Source organism: Ceratotherium simum, chromosome 22, assembly GCF_057802395.1.
Source record: "Ceratotherium simum simum isolate JZ-2026a chromosome 22, ASM5780239v1, whole genome shotgun sequence".
In the NCBI taxonomy this organism is placed as follows: Eukaryota; Metazoa; Chordata; class Mammalia; order Perissodactyla; family Rhinocerotidae; genus Ceratotherium; species Ceratotherium simum.
Genome location: NC_141921.1, coordinates 12,427,501 through 12,445,007, shown reverse-complemented (window position 1 = coordinate 12,445,007; position 17,507 = coordinate 12,427,501). Strand labels below are relative to the sequence as shown.

Below are 17,507 nucleotides of genomic sequence, written 5' to 3'. Positions count from 1 at the left end.
CTGGCTCCCACGAGGTGTCCTCCTCCCTCCGGCTCCGCGCGGCCTTCTCCCTTTCCCTCCTCCAGGTTTCGCGGGTTTCAAGCACCTGGCAGTGAACTCCCCGCCCGCTCACACCGTCTCCAGGCTGGACTTTTCCGGGGCGGATGCACAGCCACTCACTCTAGAGCGAGGGGCGCAGGTCGCACTGGCTGTGTCTTCAGTCTCACGCGGATTCCCCACCCTCTCTGGAAGGGGAGACGAGCTGTGGAGGCAGGGAGATTTTTCCAGGGATGGGGCTCGTTTTCAGCACCCCTTCCCCAGTCACCTTCCACCAACCCTGCACCCTAGAAGGAGGTGTGGCCACGAGCCCCTTCTACAGATGACTGCAGGTCCTGGGGGGATTTGTAAGGGCCTGGGGGTGAGGGATGGGGAGGGAGCGCTAGGCTCAAGGCCCCCCTCCAGGCTGGGATGTGTCAGAGAGAGGCCTGGCTGACTTCTCAGAACCTGGAGGAGTTCAGCTGGAAGAACATCTCCTCCAGCCTCGCTCTTCCTTCGCTCACTCATCCATTTATGAACTCGAGGTCAGGTGGACGCGTGCCAGGCAACCTTCATCCTGGCAGTGTTCTGAGGGGGACCTCCCATTCTCCATCTGCAGGTGATGAAATAAGGCTCAAGGCCCACAGCCTTTTGCCCAGCCCCTGGGGGCAGAACCAGGATGTGAGTCTTATCCCTAGACTCCAGCTCCAGCCTGCTCAGTCCTCCAGGTTGGCCAGCAGGGATGGGACTTCCAGGGGGCTACCTGGACCAAGCGCTCCCAGCCTTCCGTGTGTTCTCAGCGCCCAGCGGGGGCTGGCGGGGTACAGCCGCAGTCAAGGTCAGAACAGGGCTATTGGACAGAACTGATTTCACTTATGGAGCAGACTCTGGAGGAACTGGGTCCAGTGACCTGTTCCTGTCTGCACGCCCTCCCGTGCCGAAATATTGGAGGGTTCTGGAGCTGCTCAGAGGTGAGACGGCACTTCCTCCTATACTCCCCAGCCCTCCACCCCACCAGCTTGGCCCAACCTCACCTTCTTCCAAAGCATGGACGGGGAGAGGGTAGGTGTCTCCACATGGACCGCTGCTATGACCAGGTTGAGGGGGTGGAGGGTGGGTAGAGATATACTTAGGGAGGAAGTATCTGGACATTCACCTGGACTGGGGGAAGGAGGTCTCAGGAAGCCCATGGCAGGGGAAAGAGGAACAGAGGCCCAGGCCTGGAGGATTCCCATAGTTTCAAGGGTTCTTTGCACCCCCACCCAGTTCTTCCCCAATGTACATAGCTCTTGCCTTTTTATGTGTTCATTCCTTAATTTATTCCACTCTGTTCCCTAGTAGCACTCTGTGCCTGGCCCTGCCAGGCATCAGGGATACCACAGACCTGCCTTGGGGAGATCATGGCTAGGAAGTGTTGATGGTGGGCAAGGGGGTGGGGGACCACTCTCCCCACAGCTCAGGCTCCACTTTCCCCCTCCCACTCCCTCCAGCCTTGGCCATCTCTTTGGGGTGCTGCAAGTGAGGACTGAAGATGGATAGGAGGAAGGGTTTCCTTATTGATCAAGGAGGGGCCACTAGGCCCGAGTTATTGTTGATGATAATGATGTTGAGGGAAAGGAGAAGGGGCAGGGAGCAGGCAGGAGGGAGGTAGAGAGGAGGGAAATGCAACGAGAGGGGAAGTTGACTTCTCTCAGGCTGGAGGAACCAAAGGCTCCACGACTGGCCAGCATTTGTGAAACGGAGCCCCTTCATGAAAGTCTGTCCCACTGTGGTCAGGGAGCTTGTCCCTGTGGCATGTGCAGAGGACAGCAGAGGGTTGAGCCTTGGATGGGGAGAGAGAGGAGAGCTGGATGCAAGGCTTGGCTCCACGACCTCTCAATGTGGGACTCGATGAGGCCTTTCCTGCTTTCCCATCTGTACGATGAGATGGTCTTTCCCACTTTTGATTGGGTTTTCCAACATCCACTGGGTACCTTCTGTGTGCCTGGCCCACTGCCCCCCACTCTCGAGAGGAAGAACTAGACAAGGGCCACTCAGAGAGATGTGGGCTATCATGGGGGAAGCCCTGGGGCTGTGGGAGAACAGTGAAGTCAAGGGAGGTTTCTGAGAGGAGGTGTCATCTGTACTGATCCTTGGAGAATAAGATTCTCCCTTGCTTGTCTTCTGCTCACCAAACCAGGATAGAGGCCAATGGAACATATGTTTCCATAGAGGTCAAATAACTCTGCTTCATCTTGAGGGTGCGAGTGTGTGAGGAGTGGTGTGAAGGAGAATGTTTTCTGCACAGCCACACACAACTTGGCCAGGTTTTCCTGACCCTAAACCCTGTGCATACATTGGGCCTTGAAGTGGCTCTCTAGGGAAAGCCAAGGGAATTGTTTTTTCCATTAAATTTAAGCCATTAACATTTATTGAGCACCTACTGTGTGCCCTGATGGTGACTGGAAAAGGGTCACATACAGTAGGTTTAAATAGGATTAATAATTGTTTTGTGAAAAAGAAGACTGCAACCTGCCTGGAGGGTGTTGAGAGAGGGAGACACAGGTTGGTGGAAGAGGACGAGGAGGGCATTGTGGTTGTGGGGATTCTTGGAACTGGGCCTTTAAAGGTGGGGGTTTTGATAGGGAGTCAGGTGGGGAGGGGGCCCCCAGGGGCACACAAGCCAAGGCTTGGAGGCCAGAATGTGTTCAGATTGCTCAGGAGCGGTGAGAGGGTCGGGGAGAAGAGGGAAGGCTAGAGGTCTTGTCTGGAGGCAGATCACGAAAAGCCTTGAATGGTGAAGTCAAACAGAGTCTCAGCTCAAGAGCCACCTCCTCCTGGAAGCCTCCAGGCCCGTGCCTCACCTTGCTTCTGTCATGGCAGTGACCATCTTGTTTGTCTAGGGTATGCCTCCGTCTGGTTCACTGCTGCTCAGGGCCTGTCTCTGAGTTGCCTGGAATTTTTAACATTCTGGAAAGATTCTGGTCCAGTCCCTCTGTCCAGCCAGTGAGCTCTAGAGACCCAGGGCCAGGCCTTGGGGGCTGAGGGGCTCAGCCAGGACCCCATTTGTGGCTCCTGTAGGCCTGTGGTTCACTTCTGTGGCCAGGCTGGTATCCCTGGGCCCCAAATTCCAGAGAAATCAGTCAGTAGATCAAAAAGGGAAAGAAGCTGAGCTACAGTCCAGAGAGAAAATCCAGGCAAGAGCCTGAAACAAAGGCCCCCAAGGTGGCGGGGACCTCCAGGGACTCCTTGCTTCAGGCCCCACCCTGCCACATGGAATCCATTTCCAATAGCCTTGGCCCAGGAATGCAGGTCTGGCGTCTCCAGGGCCTGGTTCACCTCTGGTTTGGCCCTAGGAGGGTTCTGAGATCAGGGTAGCGGGCAGGAAGGGAGGTCAGGGTGGGGGCAGCCCCTCAGCCCTCCCCAGCCCCCCAGGCCCCTGGCTTCAGCTTCTCCAAGGTCCTGCTCACGGTGGACAGGCTGCTGCGGGCTCCTGGGGGAGAGACCAGGACAGGGCTGCCTGAGTAGACAGCCCCAGGTCAGAGTAACCCAGAGGGACCCAGGGGCAGAGGGGGATGGAATGGGGAGAGAGGGGAGTCCCAGGGGGCAGTTTCAGCTGAGTTTAAAGAGGCACAGATGGTCAACAGGGCCCTTCAAGAGGATGGCAGCACAGTGTTGGGGTGAGAGGCAGGACTCCGGGGCTGATTGCCTGGTGTTGGTTCTGGACCCACCACTTCCCTGCTGCATGACTTAATCTCCCTGTGCCTCAGTTGCCCCATATATAAAGTGAGCTGTTTCTAGTACCTCCCTTGTACGGTTGTTCTGAGGAAGGAACAAGTTAATATATGTAAGGTGCTTGGGACAGTGTCTGGAACGGGACCTTTTGCTGAGTATTAGGTATCCTGGTGGCAGACACTGTGGGCTGGGCCATCTTTGAGGGACTCCTGCCCTGGAATTTTCCAGTGTGTGGGGTGGGGGAGGAGGAAGATTCCCAGTTTCAGGTACAAGCTCTGAGAGTTGGATTCTGCAATGGGAGAAGAGAGGGAGAAAATACTCTTGGCCACGGGACCCAGGGGAGAGGAAGGGGCAGCGTGGTGTCCTCTGTCCATGCAGGGCACGACAGAGAAGCCCTGAGGATAAACAGGAGCTCAGCTCAGCTTGGAGCAAGAAGGGTTTTGACTGAGCTCATGGAAGAACTCCCAGCTCTACCGGCTCCCTGTGACTGGGGAAGCCCCTTCTGTGTGTCTCTCAAGGCTTCTCCTGGGTTACACAGAGCTGCTTACTCAGAGAGGGAAGAGGGAAGAGGGATTCTAGAATTTCTGGAACTTACCCTCTTTATTGCCATTGGCACTGGATCTTCTCTCCCCATGGTCTGGCCCTGGGTGGGGGTGGATTCTCAGGCTCCCTGTAGGATGAGACCACCCCAATCCCCTGGTTACTAAGCCATTCTCAAGTCAATCCAGCTTTGGGAAGAGAAGTCCTTGCTGCTGCCCAATCTCCATCCCTGCTGCTGTCTGTACTCCACTGCAGTCCTTTAGGTCTCCCACATGATCTGGGCTGATTTCAGAAGAGGGTGGGGGTGGAAGAAATGGACCCTTGAAAGAGAAGATGGCAGGTTTTTAAGGAGGTGGGAGTTCTGGGGAGAGCTAGGGTCCTGTGTGTAAAGCCCCACAGGATTGATGGAGGTGGGAGCATGAATGTGGGAAGCTGAGATGAGGTGGGAGCTGTACAAGAGTCCTAAGGTCTTTATGGGGGCTCAGGGATAAAGTGGGGTGATCTGGAGATCTTGGAGGCTTTGGGGGAGACGGAAAATCCCTCGGGGGAGATAGGAGTTCTCGGTGCTCTGAGCTGGCTCAGGCATTTTTGCCGCAGGCTGGAGTCTGCTGCACTGTAGTCATGGCAACCTCTGTACGAGGCACACACACGCACTCACATGCAGCAACTCCAACACACATAGCCAGGAGCAGTCACACATGTGGGCTCAGCTCCACCGCACAGCGGGCCACAGACTTACACGCAAAGGGTCTCACACAGTCCTGAGCAGAGAGGTCCTCTGGGGCTGGGGGAGAGGACTCACCTATCATAGGCAGGATGTGGTCCAGGTTGAACCGAGCCTTCAGGAAGGGGTAGGCCAAGATGAGGAGCCCTGAGAAGAGAGACACAGAGGGGTTCTGTGATGGGGAGGGGGCCTGGTTAGTTTGAGCTGCATGGAGCTGTGGATGGGCTGTGAGCCTGGGGGGGTGGTTTATGAAGGTTGTATGGATGTGCATGGGAGGAGCATGAGTGGGCAGAGTTTGGACTATGGGTGTGTAAATGAGCCTGTGAGTGTGTGTGTGGGGCAGCTCCCCAACACTCAGCCCCAGGAGGGGGCAGGGAGCAGTGCCTTTCTGGGCAAGGGGCTGCAGGCTGTAAAGGCCCAGGCTCCTGACTCCACCCTGCCCAGGTGATGAGCAGGTTGGCTTCCTTACTTCTCCACTGGCTGGAAATGGGCCCAGCTGATACCACCACCACCAACTCTCCCCTGCCTCACCCTTCCCTAGAACCCCCAGGGCAGGACTGGGTGGCTCCTCAGCATGTTTCTTTCTACTCAGACCTGGGGAGGGAGGTTCAGAAGAGCAGGTCCTGCCCTGCCCACTCCCACTTCATCCCCAGACCAAGTGTCTGTGGCCCTTGGCTGGAGTTCATAGGTACAGGTGCCCAGAGCCCACCAGCCCCATGCTTCTGGTTCTGCTTTGGCCCAGGGTAGTGGAGTGGGGTAAGGGATGGTACTCAGCATCACTGTGGGGATGTCAGCAGGACTAGCCCAGATAGAGAGATGGACAGATACCTGAACAGACAGATCTGCTGCTGAGACATACAGGAAAAGAAAAGGAAACCCTTTGAGCTGTCTTGGCTCAAAGAGGGTCCTGCTGGGAACTCTGTTCTCTTTCACCTACCATCCATCAACCCACCCCCAACAGGCTTATGAATCCCACCACAAACCCACGAGCCTGGGGCTTGGGACTGGAGAGCCAGAGGGGTAGCAGCCAGAGAGGAGTGTGACAGCCAACTCCCTCTTCCATGTCTCCTTGCGCCCGGCAGTCCACAGAGGGAACATCACCCCAACCTTCCTCTCCCTCCCTGTACACCCATGGCTGCCTTGCTCACACCTCCTCCCCAACCAATTCCTGATGAGCCAGCCGTTCCCTCCATTTCTCGTTCACCTGGCCATGCCCCTGCCCCCTCTCTGAGCCCAGCACCTGCTCACCCAGACCAGCAGCGCCAATAAAAATACCACCCACGGCAGCTGCAGCTTTGGACACGGAGACACCGATGATGATGCTGCCGGCCAACAGGCCGAGGGCCACACAGGCCAGCTGCAGGCAGCGGAAGTCTCTGCTGCTGATGGGGATGTCCATGCAGGCCTACCCAGGGCACTGCCTCCAGCCAGTGGGGCCTGTCTCCAGAAAAGCCCTGGAGGTCTCGATCCTCTTGGATGTCTCCTTTTTGGAGCTCCACCTTCAGGGAAGGAGTTTCTGGGCAGTAAGGTTCTGGGCTGGTAACCCTTAGATTTATCTGCAACCCTATCCCGCAGCTTCCTAGGGGCCCCTGCCCCACCTTCACCTAGGATCTCTGCCAGGTCACCCCAGCTTACTCTTCCTCCTCTACAGGCCCCTGAAGCTGGAGATCACTTTCAGGACTCCTGCCTGGCCACATCCTGCCCTGGCTGCCAGAGCTCTGGAGAGCTGGGCCTGCCCCACGGGGTCCTCCCCTGCCAGCCTCCTCTTGGGAAAGCTCAGCCCGAGCTCCCCTGCCCAGGACATCCTGCCCCACTCCCTGGAGCCTGTTCAGCTGCCACTGAGACTCAGCCTATTAAAGTTTAAAGCACTGGGGAGGCTGGTCCAGGGCACACGGTTCCTCGGAGATGTAGGCAGCAGGGAGGTGCTGAGTTATTCATGAGGTTGCAATGTGAGCTGCTGCCTGGGTCCCAGAGGCCCACTAGGGCACTCAGCCGAGCTTCCACTCTTGGTCCCTGAGGGGGCAGGATGAGCCGGGGGTTAAGCAGCCAGGGATGTGAGAAGACTCTTTGGCCACGTGCTCAGGGTCCACTCTGCTGTCCCTTTGGCTTGGAGGTGCACCTGGGGCCTCTGCTTGGGGACTCGGGGACAAAAGCATGGAAGGAGACCTTGACGAGGCTCAAGAGACAGGAACAGTGACTGGGACAGGAGGAGGAGAGGGCGAGGTGTCCCTCCAAGTCCACTCTGTGCCGCTGTCGCTCCCTCCCCTCCCCCCACCGTCCCATCAACTCTGGGCTCCCAGGCAGGGCTGAGGGGTCCTAGTTTGAGGCCGATTTCAGGGGACCCCCTTTTCCTCAGGTAGGCTTGGTGCCCACCCCCCTTTTAGTTGCCAGTGGGCTGAGAGGGTGAGTCTTTCCCACCGCCCTGGGATCCCTGGTGGGGGGCTGACAGGGAAGAGTGGTGGTGGGGGCATGGGCAGGAGGAAACGCATGTGGGCTAGGGTTGGGAAGAGGAATCAGCAGGGGCTGGGTGGGCGGCCAGTGTCAAGAGACTGGGACATGGCTGGCGCCTCCTGACCTCTGGACTGAGCTCCTCTGCCCAGCCTGTCTGACCTACTTGTGGGATCCATCAACTCATGGCCAGACGGCGGTAACCCAGCCCAGCCCAGCCCTGTCCCACCCCCGGTTCTAGCCCTCATCACTAGTTGCTTTCTCTGGCCCTTTAGGGATCAGGGCCTCTCTGATCCCAGAATATGGCCTTGGCCCTAGCCCTGCACCTAGGCCGCTGGCACAGTTTTCAGGATCCCATCGCTGGCCCCACTGGCCTGTCTTTGGATCACCCCCGTCTCTTCCCACCACATTAGCAGTCCAACATAGCCAGGCCCAAGGTCCCCTGCCTCCATCTGCCTTCCCAGCTGCCCCCTGCTCCTTGCCCCTCCCCTTCTCCTCTGCTGCCCTTCTGCTGAGTGTCTGCCTGGCCTCTACCATGTGGAGAATGCCTCCTCATCCTGCAGGAGCCTGCTCAGCCACCCCGACTCTGTGAAACCATTCCTGATGGTGGGTGAGTTGGTGGGCTGCCTACCACTGCTGCCGTGTCCCCGCTCCGAAGTGCCTACCATGTGTCCTTGTTCTCTCTGTCTCCCCTGCAAACTCCCCTTGAGGGCAGGTTCAGGGAGTGAGCGCCACAGAGTGCTGTGGCTGGAGGGACCTGGGCTAGGCTTCTGGACACAGGACAGAGTTCAGGGAGGCCTTGGGCCTGCACGACCACCTCGGGCCGGCAGAGGAGGCCCAGGCACCATGGACTTCTGTCTCTAACAGAGGCTTTCCTTGGGTGGGAATGAGGGCCTAGGAAGGCCAGGGTCACCTGACTGAACTTCAGCTGAGGGAAGGCACTGCCAGGAAGCTGGAGAGAGGCCTGGGTGGGAACAGGTGTGAACTCAAAGGTGTGTAGAGAGGAGAAGTGACTGCAGAGCACTGAAGGGCCCCTGGGCCGTGTTCCTGGCCCCTATAAGAGGAAGCCCCTGGAGGTAGGCATTCCCCAGCCACAGCCACTGCTGCCAGGATCCCCTGTGCCTTTCGCCAGGATGAGGTCTGATTATTCCTCTAATTAGGCATCAAATGACAGCCGATGTCTCTGTCACACGTAATTGATCCCCCACTGACTAGTTTTAGAAGGAGCCGTCAAAATAATTCTCCGTGGAAACATGTTCCCAAGATGTTGAGCTTTTGGAATCTGAACACCCTCCACAATACCCCCCTCCCCCGTTCAGTGTTTGCATAACTCTGGACAGGCAGAGCGTGTGCCGCTCCTCTCATGGTGGAAGGCTGAGGGTGGCACTCCCACTATCAGCAAGACAGGGACTCCCAGGCCACATCTCCCACCTCACACTGTGGGACGTGGATCCGCCACTCTACCTCCCTGAGCCTCACTTTGCTCATCTGGTGAATGGGGATAGGGATGACAGTGGCTGGAGTCAGGGATGCCTGTGCATTGTGAGTTTCAGATTCCAGAAGAACACTCTGACCTCTAAAAACTGGAGACCAAATTCTAAATTGGAGTTTTTCTTTGACATTGTAAATCCCTCAGGGCATAGAGTCAGAGGGGGAAATATGGAGGAGAGACACATGAAGCCATTCTCAGCTACAAGATGAGAGAACCACAGAACCATCCCAGCTCCTTTCTAGAACAGATGGAGAAACCGAGACACAGGGAAGTGGAAGGATTGCCCCAGAGTCCTTGATAGAACCCGAGTGTTCATATTCCCTGCTCAGCTGGGAAGTACTCGAGCATATCTCTGCCCCTGGATTTCTAAAGCGTCTTCTTTGAGGAGGGAAGAATTGGCAACTCCACCATCAGAGGGAGACATTGTGTTCAAAAGAATCAGTCAAGGCTCACATCTCTTCTCTCATGACAGGAGAGTGTCATTAAAGGCCACTCGAAACTTGTGCGATGCCCGCTCCTCCGCTGATTACAGATGTGGAGAGGGAGACTTGCCAGTTCTTTCCTCAATGTAGGCTTATCATCTCTGCAGAAGACAACACGTGCTTGTCCTTGGGGGCTATGTGCACTATAATGGGTAAGTAAGATGCACGGCCAAGGTGCTAGAGCCCAGCACCCCACCCGTCCCCACCCCACGCGCAGCGGAGCACTCCTCGCTGAGGCCTGGGTCCTCCAGCCCGGACTCAGGGTGTGGCTAGGCCATGGTCACTGCTGAGCTCCCTCACAAAATCTCTCCTCTTTGTCTCCTGGGCTGGGGGGGTGCCTGCCTGTGCTCTTTCCTTCCCAGAGGCGCCAAGTGCAAGGGTGGCGTGGGGTTGGGAGGAAAAGTGGGCGAAAAGGCCTCAGCTTGGTTTCGTTCTGTTTATTTTCCTGGAGGGGTGAGGACCCTGGAAAAGAGCATGATTAATTCACGGATCCCCTGGGGGATGGGCAGCTTTCCTGGACTGTTTGGAAGCTGAAATCGCAGAAGCAGCTTCCAAGGCAACTGCTACCATGGCAACATGAGTGCCAGCTGGGGGGACCTTGCTCCTCACTTCCCTCCAGACCTAAGCAGCTGGAGCAGCTGGCACAAGACCAGGGCACTGCTGTTCACGGAGCTGGGTCTGGGGAGGGCAGTCGTTCAGGAGGGAGGAGGGGCCCCCAGAGCTCAGGCAGGTGGACACTGGAGGGAGAAAGACTTGAGCCCTGTGTCCCGGTCCCTAGATGGGGCTCAGACAGGGGTCCTCAGGGTCCACTTGAACCAGACGAGCTGGGGCCGAGGCCTGTTAACTGGATTTGAGGCAAGAGGCCTGAGGTCCAGGACCCTCTGGCTGGCTGGAACCAGTTCTCACCTAAGGCTCAGCCCAGGCATGAGGCCCAGAGCTGGGGACCTGGCTGCCACAGTTCCAGGTCCCAGAGCCTCCCTCAGTGTGTCTCCCGTATCTGCCTCGGCCCAGCAGAGCCAGGCACACGGCCTGGTCCTCAGAAAGGGCAAGGGGCTTCCCAAGGTCACCTAGTGAACAGTGGCAGACGAAGGACTAGAACCCAGGGCCCCTGGCCCCCAACCTCAGACTCTTCCCCTGGTACCACAGCTGCCCCTCGGGGACAGGGACCCCAGGCCAGAGAGGCAGAGCAGTGTGTCAGAAGAAGGATCCCGCAAAGGGCCAGAGGCCAGGGCCATCTGGAAAGGCCAGATCCATCTCCACCCACACAAGCCCAGGAAAGGCAGAAAGCTCATCTCCATCACTGGGACCCAGTGAGTAATTCCACCCCAGGAGACAATACAAATAATTACAATTATCATAGCTAACGTTAATGAGCACTGTGTATGCCTGGAACTGCTCTAAACACTTTACATTTATTAATTTGTAACTTTCACAATAGCACCGGGAGGTAAGCACTGGCGTCCCTAATTTTTGGTTGAAGAAACTGAGACCCTTGGAGGTAAAATAAGTTGCCCAAGGCCCAAAGCTGGGAAGTGGCAGAGCCGGCATTTGAACTGGGGCAGCACACCTCTGGGTCCTGAGTCTCTTTGGGAAGAATTCAGTTCCACTTTCCCAGCTGTACAGCCCCAGGCAAGCTATTTTTTCCTTTCTCTCCTTGGTTTTTCATGTTCAGTGGGATAAAATAATAGTACCTTACCTCATCTGACTGCTGTGAGAATTAAATAACGCCTGTAAACTTCTCAGACAGTACCTGTTAGTAAGTGCACAATAACGCCAGCAAAACCAAAGTAGGCACAGTAGCGTTTGAGCAGAGCCGCGGAGGAAGAGAGGGGCCTTGCCGGGTGGACTAGGGTGGGGAGGCCGGGTGGTAGGGGGCACAGCCTAAGCAAAGGCACAGGGGGAGGAGAGCCGGCTGGAGCCGCATGGAGGTCAGGGGGAGTGGGGGTGGGGAGCGGGGAGTGCTTGATCCGGGAAATCCTTGGAAGTCACATCCCTGCTGGGCCAACCTGGAGGACTGACCAGGCTGGGGCTAGAGTCAGAGACGAAACTCATACCCTGCGTTCAAGTCCCCACGGACTGGGAGACTTTGGGCCAAAAGGCTCAGATTCTGCAGGCCTGTTTTCCCAGCCCATCCCACTCCAGGTGGATGAAGAAGGGATGTGAGGGTGGTAAGGGTTACTGCAAAGGGAAGACCACTGTCAACAGAAGTCATCAACATGGAGGCATGCATGGTGCAGGACAGCTGGTAGTCTGGCCATTACCTGCCCCCAGAGAGAAGAGCCCCTGATCCCACCTCCTCTCTGCTGACCCCAGGGAGAAAAGCCACCAGCAGCACCCAGCATACTGCCCTGACGCTCAGACCTCCCTCTTACCACCTCTTGGGAACTTATAAAGGCCCTCCCCCTGCCCCCTAGTCCTCTCCAGTCCAGTTCTGAGGATTATACAGGACAACGCACATGAAGCCCCCTGCATGATACACACGAGGGCTGCGGAGGTGAGGCACCACTGTTCTTTGTTGCCAACTCTGGCAGGACCAGCCCAGCACTGGGCACACAATGGAGCCTCAAGAAAGGTGAAGTACTGCTTCAGACACAGGGGCGCTTTGTTCCCACTGGGCGGGTGGGCTGGCCTGGGGACAGGGCACACCTATGAAAGCACTGTTTGAAGCCAGCTTGTGTGATGGCCACTGACACTCCCTCTTCCACTAGATGGGGAGATCCTAAAAGGCAGAGGCTGTTTCTCACTCATCTCTGGGTCCTGGCACATAATAGGAGATTGACAATGGTTGATGAATTTCGTTTCCTCACCTGAAAAAGAAAAGCGATGATGTTTTATGGATCCAATGAGTTGCTATATTTGAAGGTCCTGACAAGGGGCACTTTCTCCTCCCCACCCTGGCTGGACTCAGCCCCTCTCCAGAAGGCCTGTCTCCTCCTCAGGCTTGCAGCTGAAGAAAGGACCACCAGGAAGGCCACAGTGAGAATTTAAAAGTTTTATTAAAACAAGCACAATGTATAATAGCGTCGTGTTGTAGAAACGTCTGTCTGACATACGCAAATCGATTTTCTTAAGGTAACTCAGCAGCTCAGCGTATCTGACACTGGATGTTCCTCTGTGCTCGCGGCAGCAGTACCACATGGCTCAGACCAAGGCGGCCAGGCCGCCTCCAATCCGGCTCCACATCAGGCACAGAGCTCCTTCTAACTGCCCTCACACCAGGCCGGAGGGACCAGCAGACGTGGGCTCTAAGTAGCTCATCATCCGAACAGCTTAAAACCAGTTAGAATAAAAGGAAACAGCTGATTAAAACCTTTCAAATGCACGGACATTCAGGAGAGAAGAACGAGCCCTTACAGCTCTGAAAGTCCATGGGCTTCCAGTGGGAGTTTCAAGTCCCATCTTTGCTGGAAGAGCATGGTTAAAAAAACAAACATTTTTTTTTAAAAGAAATAATACTGACTTTAGCAGCAATCTCAAACAAGGAAGAAGATGATAAATGAGGGACACACTTCGGTCATGGCAAAGAAAGATTAAATGCTTCTCTGTGCTACAGACTGGAAGACTGATCTGGCTTCCCGAATGCAGAAGGCTCCCTGCCCTTCCCTGAATTGAGGGGACGGCTTTGCTCAGCCGAGGGGGAGGATGTCCAGAGGACAGAGGAAGGTGGAAGGACTGCCAGAGAGGGGTGACAGTGCAGAGAGGGAAGAGCTTCTGTCAACTGACACTTCTCAAGCCTGGCTCCCTGAAGGCTGCAGCCCCAGCCCCACCGCTGCCTGCCCATGAGAGCAGGCTGGATCCTGGATCCGCAGGCGGGTGAGCAGGTGGGCAGGAGACCAGCAAAGAGATGTCCCTGCCGCAGGCGATTATGCAAAGTGACGAGTGATTGCTTTCCTTTTCAAAGACAACCCTTTCGGAAAAAGCTTTTTCCTTGAGGACTCTGGGGATGGGGGGTTAGGTGGGAACCCAGGGCCTTCATGGATGAAAAGGCCTGCATGGAGCCGCAGAGCAGGTCCCTCTGCCTGCTCTGCAGACTTTGGCCTCACAGGTTTGCAGGGGGGCAATGCCTGGACAGGCCTAGGGCCTGGAGGGTGTGACTGGAGTGGGTCAGCGTGCTGTGGGTGTCGGGCATGGTCCTGCATCTCCACTGCGGCCTGCCTGAGCCAGGGCCCTCCGGCGAGCCAGGCGCGACTTGGAGGGAGGAGAAAGCCTCACAGAGCAGAAGCCCTCGGCCAGTGCCTCTGACTCCTTTGCCAGTTCATTCTCCTCGTGCTGAGACAGCTGGCGGTTAAGGGCGATGGCTTCGGCTGCGAAGAGGGTCAGGTCCATTGTGCTGCTATTTCTGCAGGGATGGGGGAAAGAACGGAAAAGAGGGAGGCAGGGCTCAGTGGGGTCACCCGGGCCAGCTCCTCGACACCCCCACCAGTTGCTTGGTTCTATACTCCCACTGGGTGTTTCTGAGCCGGCGTTTTCCCAGCCCAAAGCAGTTCTTGCATGAGTTTGGAATCTGACTTCACTGAGGCTGGAATGGCTTTGAGCCTCAAGTACAGTCCCTGGATGTAAGAATCGGGACAAACGCCCCCTTCTATTCAGAGCTCCCTCCTCTGAGCTGGGCACACAGCTCTACCAGAGCAGCCGCAGCACAGGAAACTCACCCATGTGTATCCCTTTTCCCTGTCAGAGCAGGGGGCTCCAAAAGCAGGAGCCCTGCCTTTATGTCTGTGTCCCCAGAACCCAGCTCAGGGCTAGCACATAATGGGCACTTTGGGTTTGCTGAATAAATCTTCTAAGGTGGATCTGAAGTTTGGAGCCTCAAGATATCTGGATGCAGCTCTAGAAAATCAGGTAGGAACCCAAGCTGGGCAGCAGCATTCTGGATCAAATGAATGAGACTATAAAGGAGTAAGACTTCCCTGTGTAACTCTGAGAAACTGACTATGAGGTTGGTTCCCACAGTGCTTTGGCCCCGGCCCTTTAGGAACAGGGCGGTGCTCACTAGGAATGGGATCTAGTGTTAAAAGGCACCAGAGTCAAACAGATCAGGTTCAAAATCCAACTTCCAAGGCTACTGTGTGGCCTTGAGTAAGTTAACTTGATCTCTCTATTGCTCAGTTTTCTTATCTATAAAATGGGGTAATAGGAACACTCTCTTTTAAATTTATCGTAAAGATTATGGATATAATATATGTAAAGCCCTTAGCACCAGATCTGGCAGTGGCCATTATGATTACCATTTGTCTAGTAGTACATGTGACAACTGGTTCCACTGCCTTACAGTGCCCTGATTCCTGCCACTATCAGCAACCCACAGCAGCAGAAGGAAACTTGGTGAGAATAACCCATAGAAAAGGTCTCTCTCTGGGCTGTAAATGGTGATTTCTAGTTAGGATTCAAGTGGATATGCAAAACAGGCTTTTCTCCTGCAAACAGCACAAGGAGGGGCCTTCAAGGTGCTGGAGGGCAGGGGAAGCCCTCCAGGTGGAGGAAGAGACAGAGGGAGATGGACCTACTGTAGAGGGCAAGAGAAGAAGAGAAGTGGGGAGAAGGGCCAGGGAGCCCCTTCAGGAGGAGGACACTTGAGCCTAGAGATGGGCTCCCCAACCCCACCTCCACCCCAGTGGGGCTGAGAGCTTGAGGGAAAGTCAAAGCCAAAGAAGGGAGGGCGCTGGGTGTGGTCGAGAGAGCATTTACCTCTGGAGGACTTGCGGCGTGGGGAGTCCCCTTTCTGGAGCTTGCTAGAATGGGAAGGACAGACGTGTGGGTAAGTGCTGCCCCTCCTTCAAGAGCTAGCCCCACCGATGCCAGCACTGAGTGGACAAGTTACCACAGGCTCTGGCCCAGCACAGGGACTTGGCCATGCTTGCCTGCAGGGTCAGACCTTCCAAGGAGAGAGCAAGCGAAGTATGGCCCCTCCCCTGCTGCCTCTGCGTGGAGAGCCTTCTGTCTGAAAAAGTCCTAATCATCCCCCAAGAGCCAGCTCTAGGGTCACTGCCCCTGTGAGACATTCCCCTGCCCTGCCATGTCTCAATCCCATCTCAAGCAGAGGTGGGTGCTTGTCCTTCAGCGTCCTTAGCACTTTTGATACACATTTGTCACAATCTCCTGTCATTTATTCCCTTGTCTCCGTCTCCCCATCAGAACACGCAGACAGGGACTGGGTCTCACTCATCCCACTACTGCCAGGGTCTGGCACATGGCAGGCACTCAGGAAAGAGCACAACTCTTGTGTGGCTGTGAATTAGCCACTCAGAGACTCTTGGATTGGGTCTCGCCCTGTACCATGGGGGTGGCAATGCTTGCTTCCTTCCACTGTCAGGGTCACTGAGGCTGGCTAGGGCCTGGCAGACCAAGGATAGACAGTAAATCACAGGAGGTCTGGCAGACCCCTTGGAGGGGCAGAGGTCAGGAATGGTGACTAACTGAGGAGGATGATTAAAAATGTTTCCTAGTGAAGATGTGGATCCTTAGTTTGGGGCAAATACCACCATCTGCCTTCCAGGCAAGCTGCACACAGACGCCCAGGACCACAAGGAGAACCAATGTGCCCCAATGGAGCCACACAGCACGCAGGGCAGCAAGGTCCCGCTTATGGGTGCTCTCAGCTAACGAAATTTTTGCATGAGGGGATGGTACTACAGGTCTGAATGCCAATACTCGGCTGCTTCCTGGGCTGTGTGCCTCTGTGTGCCTCTACCAATAGTGGGATGCGTGTGCTGAATCCCCCAGAGGCCTTTGTCCCTTCCAGAGAGGCATGCGTCAGGTAGGGGCTTAGTTTGTGGCCAAGGTTAGAGCCAAGTCTGTGATCAGTAAGGGGCTCAGTCTGGGGTTAGGTTAGGAGTCAATTCACTCTACGTGCACAGGGACTGAAGCTCCATACGATCTCCCTCCAGCTGAGGTCGGCCACCTGGGTATGAGAGCTTCCTCACGGCCATGCTGCAGGCCTGAAGAGGAGGAATGCCACCCCTCCCAGTTCACTCACCCCCTGTACCCATGGGTGCTGCAGAACTTGGGCAGCGCTCAGTCTCTGCTTTGCATCTCGAACCAGGAGCTTGGAGATGAGGTCTTTGGCCTCACTGGAGATGTGTGCCCAGTCCTTGTCAGGAAACTCATACTTGCCTTCCTGGATGCTCTCGAACAGCTTGTTCTAGGTAAAGAAGATTCCTTCTGAGGCCACACTGGCCAGGGGATGGGCAGGATGTGCCTGCCATTGATCTGATCGCCCTGGGTCTAATCGAGCTCAGCTGAAGCTGTAGCTCATGGCTTGGGTATGCCACAGACCAGGGCCCCTTCCCAAACCGCCCCCGTCCCCTAACTCATCCAGCCACACAGAAAACCCTTGGCAGGCTGGGATGGCTATCGAGGAACATCAACTAGAGAACAAAACCCATGTTCCCCGGCCCTTCACACAAGGCCCTTCATGAACAGGCTCCCAGCAACCTCTCAGGTCTCATCTACCCCCACAGTCAGCCTTATACTCCACTCTTCTTCCCTCGACACAAGTAGCTGCTTCAAACCTCCATGTCCTTGCTTGTGCTGTTCCTCCTACTTGTATTTCTTGCCCCTCTTCCCCTGGGGCAAGACTCATCCTTTAAGACTCAGCTCAGGGATGATGTTCTCTAACCATCCTACCCTGAACTCCTCGCTAGGCTGAGTGCCTGATTAGCATTATCTCACCTTGTGGCTGCCCTTGGACAGAAGAGGGAGGGGGCACTATAAAACCCCTTCCAGATCAGGAACAATCCCCAAGCCCAGCCCTGCTTGGCATCCCACAGCCACACTGAACCCCCAGCAGGCCCCATGCAGTGGGTCCTGGGGCTGTGCTCACCTGGCACACCCTGCAGACCTCTCCCCGGTCCCAGCCACAGTCGGCCCCACAGTGACCTACAAAGGGGGGGTAGCCACTCAGCATGATGTAGAGGACCACGCCCAGGCTCCACAGGTCACAGCGCTTGTCGTAAAATGTGGCCTCGTCCGTGAAGACCTCCACCACCTCGGGGGCCATGTATTCTGCAGAACCGCACTGTGGGGGCCAGGGTTGGGGAGGGGGAAATGGCAGAGAAGGGAGAAGCTTAGTCACAGGGAGAGGGGATGGCAA

The 17,507-nt window shown here is 56.0% G+C and overlaps 2 protein-coding genes across 9 annotated transcripts in view; both read right to left on the bottom strand.

Annotated features, from left to right (window-relative positions):
• Positions 1–3,407: 3,407 nt before the first annotated feature.
• On the bottom strand, positions 3,408–6,392 carry KNCN (kinocilin). The gene is made up of 4 exons (XM_004442047.3): positions 6,242–6,392; positions 5,072–5,140; positions 4,325–4,399; positions 3,408–3,487 (listed from the first exon to the last, which is right to left on the bottom strand). Exons 1-4 carry the CDS (start codon positions 6,390–6,392, stop codon positions 3,408–3,410), a joined length of 375 nt encoding a protein of 124 aa, XP_004442104.2.
• Positions 6,393–12,392: 6,000 nt separating this feature from the next.
• MKNK1 (MAPK interacting serine/threonine kinase 1) overlaps positions 12,393–17,507 on the bottom strand; it is a 42,194-nt gene continuing 37,079 nt past the window's right edge. For 6 of the 8 annotated variants that reach the window (XM_087446003.1, XM_087446004.1, XM_087445997.1 and 3 more), the window contains 4 exons: positions 17,238–17,432; positions 16,392–16,556; positions 15,104–15,147; positions 12,393–13,754 (listed from right to left, as the gene is read on the bottom strand). In XM_087446003.1, the coding sequence (XP_087302129.1) occupies positions 13,520–13,754; positions 15,104–15,147; positions 16,392–16,556; positions 17,238–17,432 (639 nt within the window). In that variant the 3' untranslated portion in view covers positions 12,393–13,519. The remainder of the gene's footprint in view (positions 13,755–15,103; positions 15,148–16,391; positions 16,557–17,237; positions 17,433–17,507) is intronic. The other 2 variants (XM_087446000.1, XM_087446002.1) reach the window with 2 other exon arrangements.

What these genes read in the sequence shown, in the direction of transcription:
- KNCN (XM_004442047.3), bottom strand. Translation starts at nt 6,392, where the DNA reads ATGGACATCCCCATCAGCAGCAGAGACTTCCGCTGCCTGCAGCTGGCC. An exon ending in TATTGGCGCTGCTGGTCTGG is followed by an intron (nt 5,141 to 6,241) that starts GTGAGCAGGTGC and finishes CTCTCTTCTCAG; the next exon opens with GGCTCCTCATCTTGGCCTAC. An exon ending in TGCCAATGGCAATAAAGAGG is followed by an intron (nt 3,488 to 4,324) that starts GTAAGTTCCAGA and finishes TCTCTCCCCCAG; the next exon opens with GAGCCCGCAGCAGCCTGTCC.